At 41.6% G+C, this 19,291-nt stretch overlaps 1 protein-coding gene across 4 annotated transcripts in view; it reads right to left on the reverse strand.

The window, feature by feature from the left end:
• Nucleotides 1–19,291, reverse strand: part of CEMIP2 (cell migration inducing hyaluronidase 2) — a 96,036-nt gene that overhangs the window by 46,754 nt on the left and 29,991 nt on the right. For all 4 annotated transcript variants that reach the window (XM_014520067.2, XM_025204458.1, XM_006023821.2 and 1 more), the window contains exons 2-4: nt 16,764–17,106; nt 6,565–6,705; nt 4,489–5,050 (exon numbers count right to left, since the gene is read on the reverse strand). In XM_014520067.2, the coding sequence (XP_014375553.1) occupies nt 4,489–5,050; nt 6,565–6,705; nt 16,764–17,094 (1,034 nt within the window). In that variant the 5' untranslated portion in view covers nt 17,095–17,106. The remainder of the gene's footprint in view (nt 1–4,488; nt 5,051–6,564; nt 6,706–16,763; nt 17,107–19,291) is intronic.

Raw genomic sequence — 19,291 nt, forward strand, 5'->3', positions numbered from 1 at the left:
ATTTAGAAGTCAACTGCACTTGAAACATGCCAGATTTGGCCTTGAGAAAGGGCTTTTTTTTTTCCAAAAATAAGAAATGTTTTTATTTAAATTGGATTTTGATATGAGTTCTTTTAAAATAATTTTTAAAAGCGAAATCTGAATTTAATTTAAAAATGTAGAGCCTAGTTTATTATAATCTCTTAAAATATTGAAATAAAAATAGTAAGTGTACAAGAAGCCAGGACCCACCATCAAAAGGTAGAGTTATGGATCACGTGCTATTCTATGCTAAAAAAGAACTGGAAAGAAAAAAAAAAACTTTTAAAGTCAAGCTTTATAAATATGGCACAAGAAGTCATTTACTGCATTATGATCTTGATCCTTGGGTTTGATCCAAGACTGTGCTGCTGCTATCACAGACATTGTGACTTGGCTTCTGACTTGGAAAAAATAAATCAGGATTAAATTAGTTACTATCTTAACACAGCTGCTTGTTGCAAATAAATCAAGGAAGTACAAAGGGGAAATTGGTTAAAAATAGATTTTAAAGCAAAAGTTTTTGGTCAAATTAAAATCTACCCACCTGGTACTTAGCTTCCTGTTCTCTTTACCTATCAAGTTACAGAAAGATTTTACAATAGATTTTAACAGAAGACCAGCATAAACAGCCTCTGGTGCAGAACAAAACACCTCTGTACCTAGGGGATCGCCCACATCACTAAGCTACAGGTCATGTGCCCTGCTGTTTACTCTTTTGCACCATGACTCTTGGATTACTTTCCACACCATGTTTAAGTGACAACAGGAAGGGGATGGGGAAACTGCCCCCATGCAAGCCCAGTCCATAGCCTGCCATTTATAGCACTCAGCAGAAGAGAGAGATACATAGGCACACCCAGCCTATCACAGGTCTACAACCCAAATCTTCTTCCACTTTGTGTGAATATCTGGACATTACACCATCACAAAGGTATGCACCACTATGACCGCGTCCTCCTCCTGCAGCAGTTATAAAAGAGTGAATCAGATGTCTACCCAAAGAAAACACCTAAATCCAGGACAGGGGTAGGCAACAGGTGCCAGAGCGTAGCATGCAAAGGCATTTTCTTTGACATACATGCCTTGGGGGTGGACGGTAGGGGCTGTGCAAAGTTTCAGTCGCTGATCCAATTTGGCCTGATTTGGTGCCCAAATCGCCGAATCCGAATTGAATCAGGAGACACTTTAATCTCTCTGAATCGAACTGGAACCCTCCAAATCAATTCAGAGAGATTCAGACAGATTAGATGATTTGAACAGACACAGCTTTAAATGTTTTTTCTACATGCCTCAAGGTACCAGGAGGCTCATGAACGCCAAGATGCTGGGGCGGATGGAGTGTCCCACAGAAGCACGTCTGGTCCACTTCTGGGTCTGCCGGGGAGTGCACTGCCCCCCTCCCCCCCCGGCTTGGCAACTGGTGCCTCCTGGGTCTGGGGGAGCACCCAGGGTCCTCCTGCGGCAAACTGTTGAGCCAGAGGGGTTGGGGGGGGCCCCTGGCAGGGTAGCGGGCCCAGAAGTGGACTCGAAGTACTTCTGGTCCACTTCTGGGTTAAATGCTGAGGACATGGGTGGTCCCCTTGTGCTCCTGTGGGATGCTCCATCCACCCCACCATCATAGCGTTCATGAGCCATGCCTGATACTTCAAGGTATGTAGAAAAAATATTTAAAGCTGTCTATGGTTGAATTCACTGATTCTCCGAATCAGCATCAAATCTTTAGATTCGGATTAGGCCGAATCAAATTGGGGACAGCGATCTGAATCAATGAATTGACTCACCCCTAGATGATGGTGGGGAGGGGGATAGGGCTGTACTGCCACAAACAGGAATCAGGCCCTTTGCAGCTACCCTGCCATCCACTCCGGCACACTAACGTCTTACAAGTTGAGATTACAGGTGTTTTTCGCACTCTTCTCAAAAATGTTGCTGACCTCTGATCCAGGAGCTATCTCCATATGTGAGTCCCGGGTCTCATGCAAGCACAGGAAAGAGGGGTGAGATACTGGTCACAACCTTCTCCCTGGCATTTCCTATTGCCTGGTTTAGGCCTTCCCCCAGTTCAGCATACTGTCTGCAGTGAATCCCATTCCTAGGTGCTTAACTCCTGCCCCAGTCATTATAAAAGGAACCAGGCACCTAGTTCAGGTTAGCAAAATCCACTTTTTTGGGTGGCTGGGTGCCTAGTGTAGTGGAGCTCAGTATCAGCTTGCCAACAGTTCCTTTGTTGATGTGGACACAGAATTTGTCACTCTTTACCTGAGAGGGTGTCAGTTACATGCATCAAAAACTAGCCTGTGTACTCAAAAGCAAGACAAATCTCAAAGTAAAAAAAAATAAAAAAAAAAAGGAGCAAGACAACCATGTTAAATAATACTAAAATATGCTGATTAGTGCACTGCAGCAATAGTGAGTATATAAGTGTGAATATGCAACTCTATATATAGGTGCAAGTCTTATAATGAGTACTGAGAAGTTTCTGCATCACTTATGGAATGAACTTTATGATATGCTAACAAAAACAATTGCATAACTGTTTGCATTCTGCACCAATTGACAAAGATTAAGGATAGATCAAGAGCAAAACAAATACCATATTTTCCTGACAACCTAGACTATAATACATACTTTGTTTTTGAAAGACAGGATGAAGAACTTTTTTTCAGAGTTATGGTTGCATAGGGTAGGGACAGAGCCTAATCTTCAACTGGCTCACTCTCCCTTTCCTACATAACTAAAGGTGTATCTCTAGTTGTCGATAAAGACTGGTCTCAATGGGCAAATCTATAATTTTCAAAAAAGCTAGAGTCTGTACCAGACAGCTAGGAAGTCTGTCCTAAAAATATTTGAACTAACTGTGTAGGGGGAAACTTGGTGCTCCTGCTACTTTAAGGAAAGGCAGTCTTGCAGGAGAAGCAGGTGACCGGTGAAGCAGAGAGCAAATCAAGGGAGCTATATGACCCGAAAGGAGCCGGGTTTGCAGGATGTAAATCCAGGGTCTGAGCTGTGCAGGCAGTCTGACCAGGTACCCATGGAGAGAGGAGCTCCTAAACACAAGGGCTGTGCCAAGACTCCTAACTAACACTTAAACTGGGGTAGGGATTAAAACTGGTGGTTTAGGGATTAAGACGCGAGGAGCAAGAACTAGGGTCAGGGACCCACAGCCCACAAGAGGTGAAAACAAACAGGGTTTGGGGGGCCATAGCCTGGGAGGGGCAGAGTCTGATGGAGGTAATCTGGCCTTAATCCAGGAGAGGCAGAGGATAGAGGCCTGAGCCCAGGAGGGGCCAGAAAGAGAGTCAGAAGCACCATTAAAAAGACAGAGGTCTGAACCCAAGAGGAGTTAAAGATTGTTCAAAGCAAAGGCCCAAGCCCAGGAGGGGCTGGGATGGTTAAAGGCACTGGGGCTGGAGGCCCTAACAGTGGTGGAGACTGTTCCTGGTTTACAAACTCATATTGACTGAAGGATGCTGGGGCTAAAGGCCCCTGGATGAGAGACTGACTGGACTGGACAATGGGGCTTAGTGCCCAATGGTGAGTAACATCTGCGAGGCTTGGGCATGGCTAAAAGGGGAGAAGAGGAGGCCACATAATTAGCCCTTAAGGCAATGAGCAATGACACCTGTATTCGTGAGAATGAGACTGCCTGGGGAGCCCTGGAGCAGCTTCGTTTTTACTAAATGCATAATTACATCAAGGTATGGCAGGTAAGTGAAACGGGAGATAACTCAAAGGAAATAAAAGCGACAAGGACTGAGAGGGCTCCAGGGGCATCGTGGCCACTCCTGAGGCAAAACCTGGTTACAGGCTGCAAAAGAGAGACCAGAAGCAGCTCCCAGATAGCAAAACTACCCTAAGAAGGGTTAACTTGATTGTGGAACATCATAATCATTACAAAGGGAGATTGTAAAGTGAAGAACAGTGAGCCGCTGCATCAACCGACTCCCTCAGCTATCTGAACAGTAATATATTTTGGTAGTGCTGGAGTGATGCTTAGCTGTGATAGTCCAGGAATTATGCAAGAGGCAAGGATGTTTGTGGGCATTGTCTTTATTGGGCCAACTGTACAGTTGGGATAGATTTAGACAAGCTTTCCACTGCAAAGTATTCTTCACCAGGTCTGCCTAATGATGAATGCTTCTAATTTGAAAGCTTGTTGAATTCTATCCTAACCAGACAGTAGGTCCGCAAAACTCCTTGCCTCTGAACAGTAATACTGCAGCTTCTGCACCATACAGCAGGAATCAAACCAGGGTGCTTCCAACCCTGGGCAGAAAGATCAGTTTCCCTGCCTAATACATGCAACCCATTTTGGGAGGACTGATTTTCAAAGAAGAGGCAAGTGTTGTATGAAAGCATAGTCTGAACTAAGACTATACTTTTAAGGCTTCACAAATTCCCATTCACGGTAGATATTTTATGTATAAAAGCACTAAGCAGAGCTGAGAGGAGAACAAAATTATTTACCTGTAAGTTAATCCTTTGACGAGTTTACTTCCAAGAAGATTTTGGATAGTTAATCTGGTTTCTTCCAGTAGACTTTTAGCAGCTGAATCTCCAACAGCAATAGCAACGATGCGACCAGGATCTTGGCCTTTTAAGAAGTCCTGAAATCTCTTGCTTTCATTTTGATATTCATGAGTGTCAAATCTATCCACTGCCAACACCTGTGCTGTGTCCTGATCAATCACTCTCACATTTAGCCCTCGTAAAAATTTCCTTTCAAATGCATAAGGACCAGAGGCCAGCCCTGAGGAGTATACAGTCTTTGACAAAAGAGTCCATGATAACTTCTGAGTCCCATGCAATTCCAGTGTCCCTTCAGGGCCGACACCAATAAATTTTTTGCCAAATATTGGCATATCGTCACCTTCATCTGATTTGCCATACAAGATGATAGTTGCTTTGGATTTATAGCGACACTTCTCTGCTCCAATATGAAGCGCTCCACCATCCTTTATCAGGATAAAACGAGTTCTCAAAGTAATATTTCTGGAACCATCCTTATCATCACCAAAGACAAGTAACCCTAGAGGAAATAATATTTTTTTAATATCACATTAAAAAAAAAACCAAAAAAAAAACAACCAATCAATCTTTTAAAAACTGATTCCTCTTTAAAGCACACAAGCCAAACCCTAAATTAAAAATCAAGTTAAGCAAGTTATTAAAAAGAGAAATTAAATTGTTTCCAAATGAGCTTACAGAGAGTAAAATGGGTTTTTACAGGATATCACATATGGAAGGAACTTCCAGAATACCTGCACCTTGAAAAATGGTCTTCAAGTTTTATGAAATATTGTAATTAACAATCAGTTTCACTAATCTAAGTATCTGAACAAAAAGGACTTCACTACTGATTCCACTCATCTGATCCTGTTCTTAGATACTTACTACTCAGTCTTGGTCTTCCAGGCTCCTACACAGCATCAAGCAGCTGTCCCACTGAAGAATAAGTAGCATTTTACATCTGTTTACATATCTGAGACCTTGGGGCCAGCAGTAAGTAATGTAGTAGTAGTAGTAGTAAAGAATTATAGTCATCGATTGAGTGATGACAGAAACACACCAATGATTGCAACATAAAGACAATTATGGAGATTGAAATATGGCAAGACTAACTACAAAACTGATTTAAAATTTTAAAAGACAGACATACTAATGCTTGGGGGCAGAAATAGGGAGGGAGGAGATGAAGGAACAGATTCCTGGGAATTAAAATCACTACTACATTTTTCTGGTTTCTGAGGATAAATGGGAGTTCTAGATTTCATTACTCAATCTATTTATCAAGATTACATACCACTATAATAGTTCTATTACTACATTTATTTCTACTACCTTAAGTCTATGGTGCTATGCTGACTATTGTATGCAGTCTTCTCGTGGTGCTTATTACTTCAGAACAAAGCATAAAGCTTTGCAGCATTTACCATACTACAGAAAGCATATTTACCGTAGACATGCAAACATATGCTTCGGCAAATTCTGTGCAAATAGGATTGTCCTGAATTAAGACTATTTCTCAAATAAATTGCATTTTCTTGAAGGTGGCCATTTTCACAAGGAAACCATGCAAATGTTTAAACACACTGCATGCTTCCATGGCAAAAATTGTCACATTAAAATACAATTTTGAAGTTTTTTCAACAGCAGGTTTCACTCAAATGGAACTATGTGCTTATAGAGTCCTTTCCCTGCCCCAAGCAAATAGCCATATTTTAAAATTTCTTTAGACAAAATTTGATTATCTTCAAATCAAAAATTGAATTCAAAGTTCTTACAAGTAACACATTCACATTTCATTGCATATTTTCTGAATGTTTACTACTAATGTAGAAGGGTAAGCATCCTAGTAGTACTCAAGTGGGGGAAAGGAAATAGCTATACATCAATAAAGGCTTTTATATGCCAATTTTCCTCCTCACCTCTTTCCCATTTTCAGCTAGTATTGGCACACTCGCATACATGTGTCAAACATACCTTGACCAAAGGTATTTTAACACATAAAAACAGTTCATGGCTTACTTTACTACTACATACCTCCATCCTGTATAATTATAGAGTGTACTGTAGCATCTGAATTCAGACGAAACAAGTCCCCATTTTTTATGAGAACTCTCTTTTCAGTATCTTGGCCAGGGTTCCAGTTGCTGAGACGAGGGTTCTGATCTGGACAATTCTCTAAAATACAATATGCAGCCTAATTTAAAAAAATGGCCTAAAATATTAAGACAACATTGCTGTATATGGCATTACTCAGAAGCACATTAAGGGTAGTGTCAGAAAGACAAGTCAGGGATTTGCTTCCTGTACAGCAACAAGAGGAAATCACAACTCATATGATCCATTTCTTGTAAATAAGATGGACTATGACCATTAGTGAGGAATTACCTTGTTTCTTTTGTTGTCTTCAGGAAAACATTTCAGCTACTAGCACCAACATTAAAACTTATGCAGCAAAGCCAAGGACAGGTTGACCATGCTTCAATTGAAGAAATATATCCTTGCTCTTAAATGAGAACATCATAAAATGATCCTGATCAAAAGGGACTAAACATTTAGGTACTAGGGCAACAAATCTATATAAGCTAACGTTACAGAACTGTAGAACTCACTACATTCAGAAGTAGTGGAAGTAGTTTATTTACTGCTTTTCCTGAGACAATAAAATAAAATAAGTAAAATGGTGAAATTTATGGTTTTCACCAAAAGTGTACAAAAAAATTACACATTCTACCATTTTGAACAACAGTAAAACAACATATTCTATGACGATACAAAACAAAAAAGGTAAAAGGAAGTAAGGTGAAATAAAACAGAACCATCTGATTTTGGTCCTTATTCTTTAGTCTAGTAATGCAAATAGGGCAGGCTGCAAGTTTTCAGAGAAGCCTTTTTTCTACAGCCATTAGCCCAATATTTAAAATTTTCAAGTAATGGAAAGATCCATTTTCCTCTTATTTCTTCAAAGAATAAAGACCACAAATAGTTATTTAAGTTACCTACAGTAGTATTAAAGTGATGTTATAGCTGTGAAGTTCCAGGTATTATGGGAGAGGAAAAGATTTTTTGAGGTGGTATCTTTTATTGGACCAACTCATTGCTTGAAATAAAGTTAGCTCAATAAAATTTGACATATTTTTGAGTGCATCTCTGTGAGCAGGGGTGCTCTTTTGCCCCATGCCAAGGTGAATTCTATTGACTCTTGCCTCTTCCTCCTACTCTCCTGCTACGCCTTGATGGAAAATTGATATTCAGGAGGATGGATATTTCTTGATTTACAAGTCAATCCAGTATGGTTGTGGGTCTTCTGCACGGCTTCACTTCTCCTACACACTGGCCCTTGCCTCTCCAGTTCATGATAACTATTCTCCACTTATAGTGAGTGGGGAATACCCTACAAGGTCACTTCTCAGGCTCTTGTCCAGTTCTTTCCCCATAGCGTTTGTATTTGTGTTCGCTGGCCTAAACTCTCTGTGCCTCCAACAGGCAGGTGACACAAGAGTCAATTCAATTAATACATTTAGGTTTCTTCCGGGCCTTGTCTCGGGCTTCACTGCCTTAATCTCTTGGCTCGGGCCCTAGGAGCCGGGTAGTGTTCAGCTAAACTACAAAGCAAATCTTCAGGGAATTCCCCCTCATCCTGGTACCCTTCTCTAGTCCTCAAAAAATAACTCAGAAGGAGGGCTTCTTCTTCCTGGCCCAATTCCTTCTTTTCTTTCATGACACAAACTAAAGGGGAATCACTTGGATTACTTGTCACTTCTCAAAGACCCTCTAGCCCACAGCCCCCTGGCTTATGCCTGGTTTCTTTCATCACCAATATGCCACAGGTAATCCCTCCTTGGTTCTGGCTGTCTCAGTTTTCTTCTCAGGCCCTCACTCCTCCCAGAGTGGACCTGTTCTCTCTCGTTCCCCCTTATCTTCCTGGATGACCTTCCCCAACCATTAACTGTCCGTTGGGACCCTACCCTACAGTGCTAAGTCCCATATCATCCCTCTTTCTGCATTTTACTTATCTTTAGGAAGGCAGGGGAGTGATCTTTTGCTCGTGGCTCATCTTGGTCCCTACGGGAGGGTCCAGAATGCAGGGACTTGTTCTTCTTGGATCCACCCTACTAGGAGCTTCCTATGCTGTTTTCCCCTCAGAGGGACACTGACCTCCAAACCTTTCTTTGGCATTCTCTTTTAAGTTGCCCAGCTCTCTCTCCAGACCAATTGGGATCGACTTCCTGGAGCATATGTCTTCCTGCTCCTGGAGTCTGCCTGCTACCCTGTTTATACTCGGGCTTCTTTTCCCACGCACTGGGGATGCATCGCTTGCCTGGACCTGTCCCAGTAAGTTCCCCCACAATGTGTTCAGTCCCACAAGAGCATACCAGGGGCTTGGATATGACCCTGCTACAATCTCATTCTTCCCACAAGAACATATCCTAGATGAATATGGGGTCTACCTGGCCATGACAGCTGCAGATCTCAAAGTGAACTGTAGTTATTTTACTGGCCTCTCAATTGTAGTTTTGTACTGCAGATGGGTTTCTATGCCAAACACTACATTCAAGAATTTGGTTAATTTTTAACTAGCTGCCTACTGCAGTGGCAGAGATCAATTTACATGTACACTCCATAGAGAGAGAAGTTGCAGACATGTTTCAAGAAATGCAAATAGTTGGAAGGAGATCTTTAAAAAAACAGAATAGATGGCAAGACTAAAGGGCCAGCACCCAACCATTGTTCTAATGCTGGAACTGGCTTAGCTCCATGTCAACAGGAATGCACAGACAGCCAGCTCCTTTCTCCGGGAAAGGATCTCCCAGCAGAGACAATCCAGCCTTAGAGTTTAAGATAAGAAGTGTAGGTACAGTAAATGATAAGTAGGCTTATCTAAGGAAAACAGGCTTGCCATCTTACAACACGAGGCTATCTATTCATTTAAATTGCTGACCAAAAGTCTTCTATTAAATGAATTTATAATAACCACACCGATTTTTACATAAGCCAAAGTTTTACTAATAGTAAAAAGATGAACAGACCTACATATATAGATGGTATGAACATCTGACCAGAAGACCAGTATGGGATAATACAAAATCTACAGTAGGAAGGAAGGAAGCAGACAATTATGTAGGACAACCTAAAAGAGTAGATAGTAAGTAAATGATGATATAAACCCTCAACAAATGGGCTGGGGAGGTTGGGGGGATGAGAAACAGGAAGTATTTCCTCAATAATGATGTCTGCAAGTCTTCTGAGAACTCACTAAAGGAAATGGATGCCCCATTGCTTGAACTGTCCAGAATTCAAACGCGCATAAATTACGTAGATTGCACACTCCCTGAACAATGGCAAAGGCAAACATTCATGCTGACACAATGAGTCAGTAACTTTATGATAACTTGTATGAATCACAGAAGTGTGCGATAAAAAGAGACCTAGTAACTGCATCTGTATCTCTGTTGCAGAGACAGGAAGGCAGAATAGGATGGAAATTATAACATAAAAAGCTTTAGGATTCCAATAAATTTAACTTTAAACTACAGGCACAAAATTTAGTTCCTCTCTAAGATCATTATGTTTTAAATTATTAAATATAAGTCAGTTCTGTGACAAGTAAGTTAAGACTGGCCCACAATAAAAAGTTCAATGACACTTTCTTAATAATTGTACTGAGGTAGAGAGAGGCACCAAACATTTAATACTGGGCCACATTATCTTATAAAAATATCACCAGTTATATTTTACAAAGTATTACAGGTAAAGCTGGCAGCAGCACCTCCTACAATTTAGGCTGCCTAATGCTTTCCATTACATATTTGCTTTTAGTTGCACGTAACTGTCAAACTTTAACCATTCAGTCTGAAAAATGTCTACGCTGAGTGTCTGCCTAAAGAAAAATGGTTCAGCTGTTCTTAAAGGACAGAGCTAGGGGGAAAATAATGTTACTTTGGAAGTACTAAAAAAAAGCGCACACTCTCTCTCTCTCAAATCTGACAGACACTTCACTGCGAAGCTCTAGCACCTCCATGTTGGGGAGCAAAGGCTTAAAAAAATCAGCAGCAGTAAAAGGGGATACTTGCTGGCCTGTACTCATCCACAGAAACATTTTACTTTCCCTCCTGTACAGCTATTAAATTTAGAAGGCGTATTCTGTTGAAATATGATCAGTAGAGACTTAGCATGGTGCAGCTAGTCTCTGAAGAGCTTGTCTGCCTTCAGCATATACTAGCTCAGGGCTGCAAGTGACAAGGAAAACAGTCGGCAACTGTTCCTGTTGGTCAGGGGCTGCCATGGCACAAATGGCATAGTACTGAGAGTAGGGGGACCACCTTTCCCGTGTTCTGTGGTGACCCAGACCTCAAGGGGAAAAGGGAAAAGTCAGACTTCTCACCCCCTGTGTTCTAGTTTGAAAGAGAACAGGTGCAGAGTGTGACAAGGAGGAGGGTAAGACCAGAGATGACACACACAGAATGGGAGGAGTGCAGAGGACAAGGGTTTTACATACCGTACACCCGCTTCTAGTACCTGGAACAGAACACAAGATAGAGTGGAGCAAAGCCTTCTAAGTCTCATTTATGCTGCCCATTAAAATAGCTGTAAAATTACTGGCAAAAATCAGTCTCATTACCATCTAGTAGTTCAAACAGAAGATACCAATCTACTGCTGCCACCATTTACAATGACAGGCAGTGCATCTACATGAGATGCTTACTGTGCAATTGACTAATTAGCTGCACAGTAAATATCTCAGTGTGTACATGCACCCCTATTTGGCTGAAGTAAGCTAATTTACTCCTCAGCAGGGTAGTACTTGTAAATACTTGTAAATACAAGTACTACCCTGATGTGGAGTTCTTTTGTGTGCTGCAATGTACGTGTAGATGCTTCCCAGCTGGCTGCAGCATGAGGGTGCTTCAGTGCGGGAGCTAGCCCCACACTGAAGACTGAAGCTCCCTTGTGCCCCAGTCAGCCCCCTGTCCCCTACCGCAGCACACTGAGCCAAGGAGAAATCATCCCTGGGCTGGCAGGCTGACCCCTGAGGCTGACTCCACATGCTGTGCATGAACAAACTGCGGAGCTTATTGCTCCAGAGTTAATTGCTCCCAGGTACATGTTCAAATGCCACACCCAGGAGCAATTAACTCTGGAGCAATAAGTTCTGTTGTTTATTCAAGCACCATAATTGCACATGTAAACATGTCCTTCCTCTACTTATAGAGGACTGTGCTATAGCAATTAATATTACAACCTGGCCCCAAGGGGTCTGAAGGGTTTTATATGATGCCATGTGAACTCTGGATTTCTGATTCTCTGGATTTTCTGAAAACTCTAAGCAGATTTCACACAGGATCATGTCACAAATCCTAGACAATATATTCTGGTGGGGTTTTTTTCAAAGGAGAAACAAAAGGTATCTTAGGTGAACTGAATGTAATCCAACAGGTTGGAAATGGCCTGGATCCCAGGATTAATATATCTACCTGTTAACAAGAGCAGTGGGGTCTTTAATGCAAGTGATTATAATCTTTGTTTTAGATGTCAATAGAAAGACCTCACCTTAAGTAATCAACTGCCCTAGTATAGTGTTAATGTGCTAATTGCAGTATGATTCAAAGAACAGTTCCACCTACTGAATCACTGTACCTCTTCTTGCAACACCCTGCGTTTCCTTGAAGATCTGCCAATCAAATACAGATCATGCATAATTATTTAGGATCCATCAGCTTTAAGCTTCCAGGATAATTTGCTACTGATGAAGTGAATTTATTGTATCCTAAAACAATACTACCTGAGTTTTAAAATTATACTAATGCCCACATAGTTTCAGATTTTAAAGAAAAGAAAGGATCAGTATGAGCTAACCCAGTAAAACAAACTGAAGATTAGACTTGATGCATAACTAGAACATGTATTTGTAAAAAACACTGGAAGACTTTATAAAGACTTTTCCACCTGTAAGTACTTACAGATGGGTCTAGTTACGTCTTTACCTTTTCAAGGTGCAATTAAATCTTAAAGTTTAATCCCTTAAAGAGGGCTTCCTGGTTCTTGATTTATTCTTGAAGCTCTTTTCTGAAGCCTTCGCCAAGTTTTTTTTGAAGAGCTGAGAATTGAGCACAAGATTCCAGATACAATTCTAACAATATTCTGCATAGTAGTAGCATACATACTCGAATCCAAGACAACGTTCCCACCCCACACCCCCATTTAACATAGGGGAAAAGCCCCACATTTTGAATTTAAGTACAGGGGAGGAGGGCAGATGGCTACCATAGATCTTACTCTGGCCTCAGTCCCACTAGGGCCCAAGCCACAGCTGCCCCTCACTGTCACTGCTCCATCTCCCCCCTCCCTGGCCATCCCTGCCTCTGCTGCTTACCCTCTAGCTCTAGCAGAGTTCCAGCCCTGCTCCATCCCAGGGCATGGAGCACATGCTTTCTCTGGCCCCAGCCCAACCTGGTAACAGCTGTTGCGGTGGCAACAGCTCTGACCAAGCCTCAAAGCCTGGGCAAGAGCTGCCACCACTGCTGCAAGTTGGGGGTGGGGCAGGCACTGGGGTGGAGGGCAGGAGTAGGTGCTAGGGCAGGGCTGGGCAAAATGCAGCCCAAGGACCGGACGTGGCCTGCCAAGCCATTCTATTTGGCCCACGGGGCCCTTAAAAAATTTAGAAAATTAATATTTATCTGCCCCTGGCTGCCTGTATGCTGCCCTCGATGGCTCACCAAAACTCAGTAAGCAGCCCTCCGCACAAAATAATTGCCCGCCCGTGTGCTAGGGGGGTCAACTGTATGGGGGCAAGGAGCAAAGGGACAGCTTGCTTGACTCTTTCCCCCCCCACTCACCTGCCCCTCTGCTGCAGTGGGAAAAGCCATAGTAGTGAGGCAGATGAATTTGAAGATAAGCCTCAATAATTAGCATCTATACATGGAAAATTATAATAAATTTATAAAAAAGTTTTCCACATACAGAACCTAATTATTGAGGTGGCCATATTAAAACTTCAAGGTTGCTTTGGATTCAGATAAATATGGTAAAATAAACTTTGCTATGCCTATTGGTTATTTCCCTGTTTACATATCCAAGGACTCACTTTGTAATAATAGGGGGTACAAACTGTAGCTGTGTTGGCCTGCAGGCAAAAGTAATCAGAACTCTTGGGGAGGTGATATCTTTTATTAGACCAACTAGACAGTTGCAGAAAAAAATATTTATTTGCCAGCTTTTGGGCGCACACACCCTTCCTCAGGCATAGGAGTGCGCAAAGGGTCAAATCTCTCCCAGGTAGACATGAAAATTCATACTTCACAGCAGGGATATATGTGGTAGCCGTGTTGGTCTGAGACAAAAAATGCAAAAAACTAGAACTCTTGGTTCCAAAATGATACCTTTTATTAGACCAACTGAGAAATTGCAAAAAGTATCTTTTTCTGCAAGCTTTCGGGCTTAGGCACCCTTCATCGGGCTTAGGGAAAGTTTAAGATGATAAAAAGTCCCCATATGTAAGAAATAAACTTCATTTTTGCACAAAGGAAGCAGAAGCTGGAAAACTGTCCCTCTGGGCGCATGAGACTCTCTTTGTGAGCTGTCCTTTGCTGTGTAGACAAGCAGGATTTCTTCCCTGGTGGTGTCAGATGGCAGGCAGGGAGGTGTAGAAATCTTCCTTGTTTTTCAGCAATGAAGTTTATAATTGCTCTCATAATTCACAGAGCTCTTCTGTGAAATATGAATTTTCATTTCCACCTGGGAGAAATTTTACAATCTTTGCACTCTCCTATGCCCAAGGAAGGGTGTGTGTGCCCGAAAACTTGCAAATAAAGACTTTTTTGCAATTATCTAATGGTTCTAATAAAAGATATTGCCTCCCCAAGAGTTCTTATTACTTTTGTAATAGTAGAGCAATCATAGTCAGTTATCTCACTAGGGGTGCACAGGAAGAGATTTTGGGGGCCGATACTGATTGTTGATTTTTAAGGAGGCATATTGGCCGATACCAATCCGATTTCTGATATAGCTGCATCCAGCTGGTAAGTCTGTTGTGGTGGAAGGGGAGGGGGAGGGAAGGCGTGTAGGGGGGCAGATCAACACCCCCGCATTGTGAGGGAAGGAGTGGAGCAGGGGCTGGGGCAGAAGCAGCCCAGGTGGGATGGGGTGGGACACAGGATGGAGCACGGCTCATCTAGGGGCTGCGTGGGGGGAAGGCACAGCTCCTGCTGCTGCGCGCACCCCAAAGGGCACAGGGGACAGGTGTGCCCCCTGGATCTGTGTGGGGTGGGGTGGGGTGGGGTGGCGCAGGCAGGCTGCAGCTGCAGGCTGGGGCCAGGGATGTGCTGGGTTCTCCTCGGCGGGGCCTGGGGCAAGTGGTAGCAGCACTGGGAGGGGGCTAATTTCGCTGTAGCCCCCTCCAACCTCCCTCCCAGGATCTCTGCCACCTGCCCAGCTCATCCCTGGCTCAACCCCCACATCCATCCACACACCAGGAAACGCTAGAGCTGCCCTGGGTGGCAGCTACATTAAAATTTCGGGTGGCTGCAGCCCCCCCAGTAGCCCCCACCGCCACCTGCCCCAAGCCCAGGCCTGCTGAGAAGAGCGCCCGTCTGCAGATTCAGATCGCCTGCCGCACCCCACACTAATCTGGGGGGGGCACATGCCCCCCAGCTCTGTGCCCCCCCAGATGAGCTGTGGCTACATCCCATGCTCCACCCCGGCTGGGCAGCACCTACCCCAGCCCCTGCCACACTCCCTCCCTCACCGTGGGGAGCGCTAATCTGCATCTGTATCCCTGGCCCCTCCCTCCCCACTCCTGTTCCACCACAACAGACTTCCCAGTTGCACACAGCTCTCCAAGCTGCTGGGCTGTGCTCCTTGCTGCCTGCATGCTGTGCTGCAGCTGCGTGCACACACAGGCATTTATCGGCTAAATTATCAGCCGCATCAGGCTGATTTCCAACATAGCCAATTTTCTTCATATCTGTGCTGATCCGATATTGGACCAATGTATCAGTGCACCTCTAAATCTCACCCATCAGGGTCAGCGTTCTTTTCAGTGTCCCTATTTTCCCATGACAGAAGATAAAGGACAAACATGACTATTATTTCTAATACCTACATATACAAGTCTGTACATAGTTCTACTAAAGAACATATTTCAAATACTGACAAGATAGCCAGATCACACTGTAAAAACTGAACTGTCATTAACAATTATCAATTATTTATTTTCTTTCAGGTTACTGAAATAAATACCAAATAACCTGAGCCATGGGAAAAAAAATCCCCTATAAACTGCATTAGAATTAGCTTCCCTGGAAACATAAACCCCCACTTGGCACATTATTCTTTGAGATGACTTAGCCAGTTTTTAATTCATTCAAGAGACCTTGCATTGATTTTGTAATCAGAATATTGCATGCTAGTAGGTGAAATGCCTTTCAGAAGTTTAAGTGCACTAGGTAAAAAGAAAAATGTTAAGCGTGCTCGAAAACGTTAAATGACAAGTCCTATTTTGCATGAAAACCACATTGCTCAACATCACATATTACTACCATCCTTTACCAATTACATTCTGCATCAGCTTTTTCAAGATTTTGCCAGAGTGATGTCAAGTTAATGGCCTATAGTTATCCAGATCATCCTGTTTACTCTTTTTGAATGTTGGCACATTTGCTTTTTTTCCCTGTTCCTCTGGAACTTGACCAGTGTTTGAAAATTAGTTAAAAGTCAGAGAGCTTATTGGACAATGTCTTTATAAACAGCTGGGTGTAAATAATCTTGCCCTGCTCATTTAAATATATACAAAACTTTACTTGCTGTTCAACTTCCTCCTTACTTACCTTTGGAACAGAAAGTATTTCATTTATTAGTATAACTTGTGAAAATATCAGCTAGTCTTTCCAAATATAGAGCATATACATTTAATAAACACTTATGCCTTTTCTGCATCATCACGCACAGTTTTACCACCCACCTCATTACTATTTATTTTTGTCCCTGATGCCCTGAACTTTACCCTTGAATTTATAAAAGCAGCTGAAGCAATCAATATTTCATAGCAATCCTACAAACAGTTATACTTCTCTACTCTCAGGCATTTTATTTAACAAGTATTATTAAATTATAAATATTGAAGTAAAAAATATTATTTGGTTCTTAACTTTTAACATTAAAGAGCAATGCTAAATTTGGACAGCTACATTCACAGGGAGTGAACCATTTAATGTGACATTATTTGCACAAGAACTTACCATCAGGAGCATATTTTGAAGATATTTTCAAGATAATTCCCAGTGCAACAAAAAATGAAAAGCTAGAAATGGCAAAGCATATAAGAGTATTTTTATGTCTTTTCTTTCTGCTGGCTTCTGCTTGATGGTGCTGCTCCTCCGGTAAAGATGCAAGTGTTGCATGGGCTTCTTGTCTTGCAGAGGTAAATTTGGCTGATGCTTGGCTCTTTGGAGGTGGTGCTGGACGAAGAGGAACAATTCTCCCTGGAACGTAGCCGGAAGACCTGTGACTACTCCCATTCTGAGGCTGAAGAAAAACAGGGGAACTCCCCCTGGGATCAGTGTTGTGCATGTTATAATGTTGCTGGAGCACAAGAAATAAAATAAATAAATTAATAAATTACAGGATCTAGAATATAGATAAAGAATAATGAATCATTATTCTATATATATATATATTGAATAATGAATCATAGAGCTTAAGTTGTGCTACATGACTAGAATCTTCTTTCTTTACCATAAGCTAGCATTTATTTGGCTGTGCTAGAGAAAAACTAGCTCTTTGCAAAATATACCACTGAATTACTCTATATTTCAATTTGCATAATACACCATTGAATGACTAAATATTTCAATTTATAATGCTGTAGAAATGTGTGTTTTAAGTGGTTTACCAGGTATTGTATATTTTGCAACTGAAAAGTAACTGGTTAAACAATGGGACAACTTAGTCAGCACAAGCACCATCATAGTTATCCAGAGAATGGCTAAAGGCATCTCAAGAGCATGCAGAAACTGAACAAACTCTTCATTGTTCCCCTTGCTAGTGAAACTAGTGAACATTTTGGGGTTTTTTTCCATGCTTAGATCTGGAGAAATCCTTAGATTTATCACATAAAAGAATCTCTAGCACTCTGTATTTACATACATTTATGGCTCCTTTGATGCAATTTATGCTAACATTTATAACTGCTAGAAACACACATAGCATATATTCTAATGTACTTATAGCAGGATTTAGTTGTTAGGAAAGGTGTTTCGGCAACAGTGTTACAATCAGATCACCTGCATCCTGCTGAGTTGTCTCATAATGTTTTGCTTTGCCAAGCTGCCTGGGTTGTTACAAAAAGGCCTGAGAGCTGCATGACCTCTCCACATCCTTTAACTTATTACCAAACATAGAGCAGCATTTCTTATTCTCTTTACTAGCAACCATCTCTGGTGGAATAGGTGACAAAGGCCCAGTAAAAATAGGATTCACAAGCCCGCCTAACCTTGCCAATGGTCCAACCCAGCCAAATCTTTTACATGATAAAACTACTTGACCTCATCATTCAATTTTCTGCAATTTAATGCAAATAGTATTTTCAAAGTCTGTGTGCATCTCATCAAGATTTCCTGGAAATGGGATCTGAGAAACTTGAACAAGTTTAGCTTAAACGAAGCTTGATATACTGAGACCTATAAGGGCATTTAAATAAATCAGATATGCGAAATACCAAATGAAAAATAGAAAAATAGACCTATCAATAACAAGCTACAACAAAGACCCCTTTTTCTACTCCAGTAACAAAAAGGAACCTGAACTATCCATTCTGAAATGCTAGGCACATTGATGAAGGAGAGACACAACAACTGTAATTTTATTCCAAGAAGTAGCAGGGAACCTTTTGTCTCACATATTGCAGAATCTGATACTTCACTGTTTCAGGGTGAGAAAGGTTGTTATTATTGAACCGGCTGGATTATCCCTTTTATATGTGACAATGCATCCCCAGATGCACACATAATGAAGGCTAAAGGGTATTGAAACATTAAGCAGGGTAGCAAGAGCAGAGTGCAAAAATTAGCCCAAATCCTCCAGAGACAATCCTAATGGTTCTTGCACCTGCTCCTTGTAGCAAAATGATTTTCCCATTCTCCTTTTTATTCTTTGAAAACCATTCTCCAGACCCATTTACTTAATCCCTACCCTCAGACTTATTGTCCTGAGTTTCAAGAACATTTATGAATTATGCTTCCTTTGCTACACGCACCTATAAAAATTAACTCAACTAAGCAAGCTCTGACTAGGCAAGAAATTAGTTCAGATTTGACTGGTGAAATAAATCAGCATAGGGTTTTAAAAGCCGAAACGCATGGAAGCCTCTGGTTTTTGTTCTAAAAGAAACAATCAACTTAACCTAAACCAAAGAATGGGTCTTCTAACCCCAAACCTCTAAGTGCATCGTATCTGATATTTTCCAACACAAGAGTAGTACTTAGCTTAGCTCTGAAGATGAAACAGCTACATTTAAAAACTCTTCATCACACATGCATATAACTGAATTATTTTCATTGTTTAGTAATATAAGCCAAACCCAGAGTGTCTATTCAAAGCTTGTCTTATTTTTATGAAAGAACCCAACTTCTGTTTGTTCTGATAAAGCTTCTCTAAACACTACTGTTCCACAATGGAAAAAATATTTATGAATAGTTTTCCTCTATTTTAGATACATAAAACTAGTCAAAACAGAGTAGTTGTTTGAAAACTATTGCTTAAACTGTAA

This window comes from Alligator sinensis, unplaced genomic scaffold, assembly GCF_000455745.1.
Source record: "Alligator sinensis unplaced genomic scaffold, ASM45574v1 scaffold308_2, whole genome shotgun sequence".
Lineage (NCBI taxonomy): Eukaryota > Metazoa > Chordata > Crocodylia > Alligatoridae > Alligator > Alligator sinensis.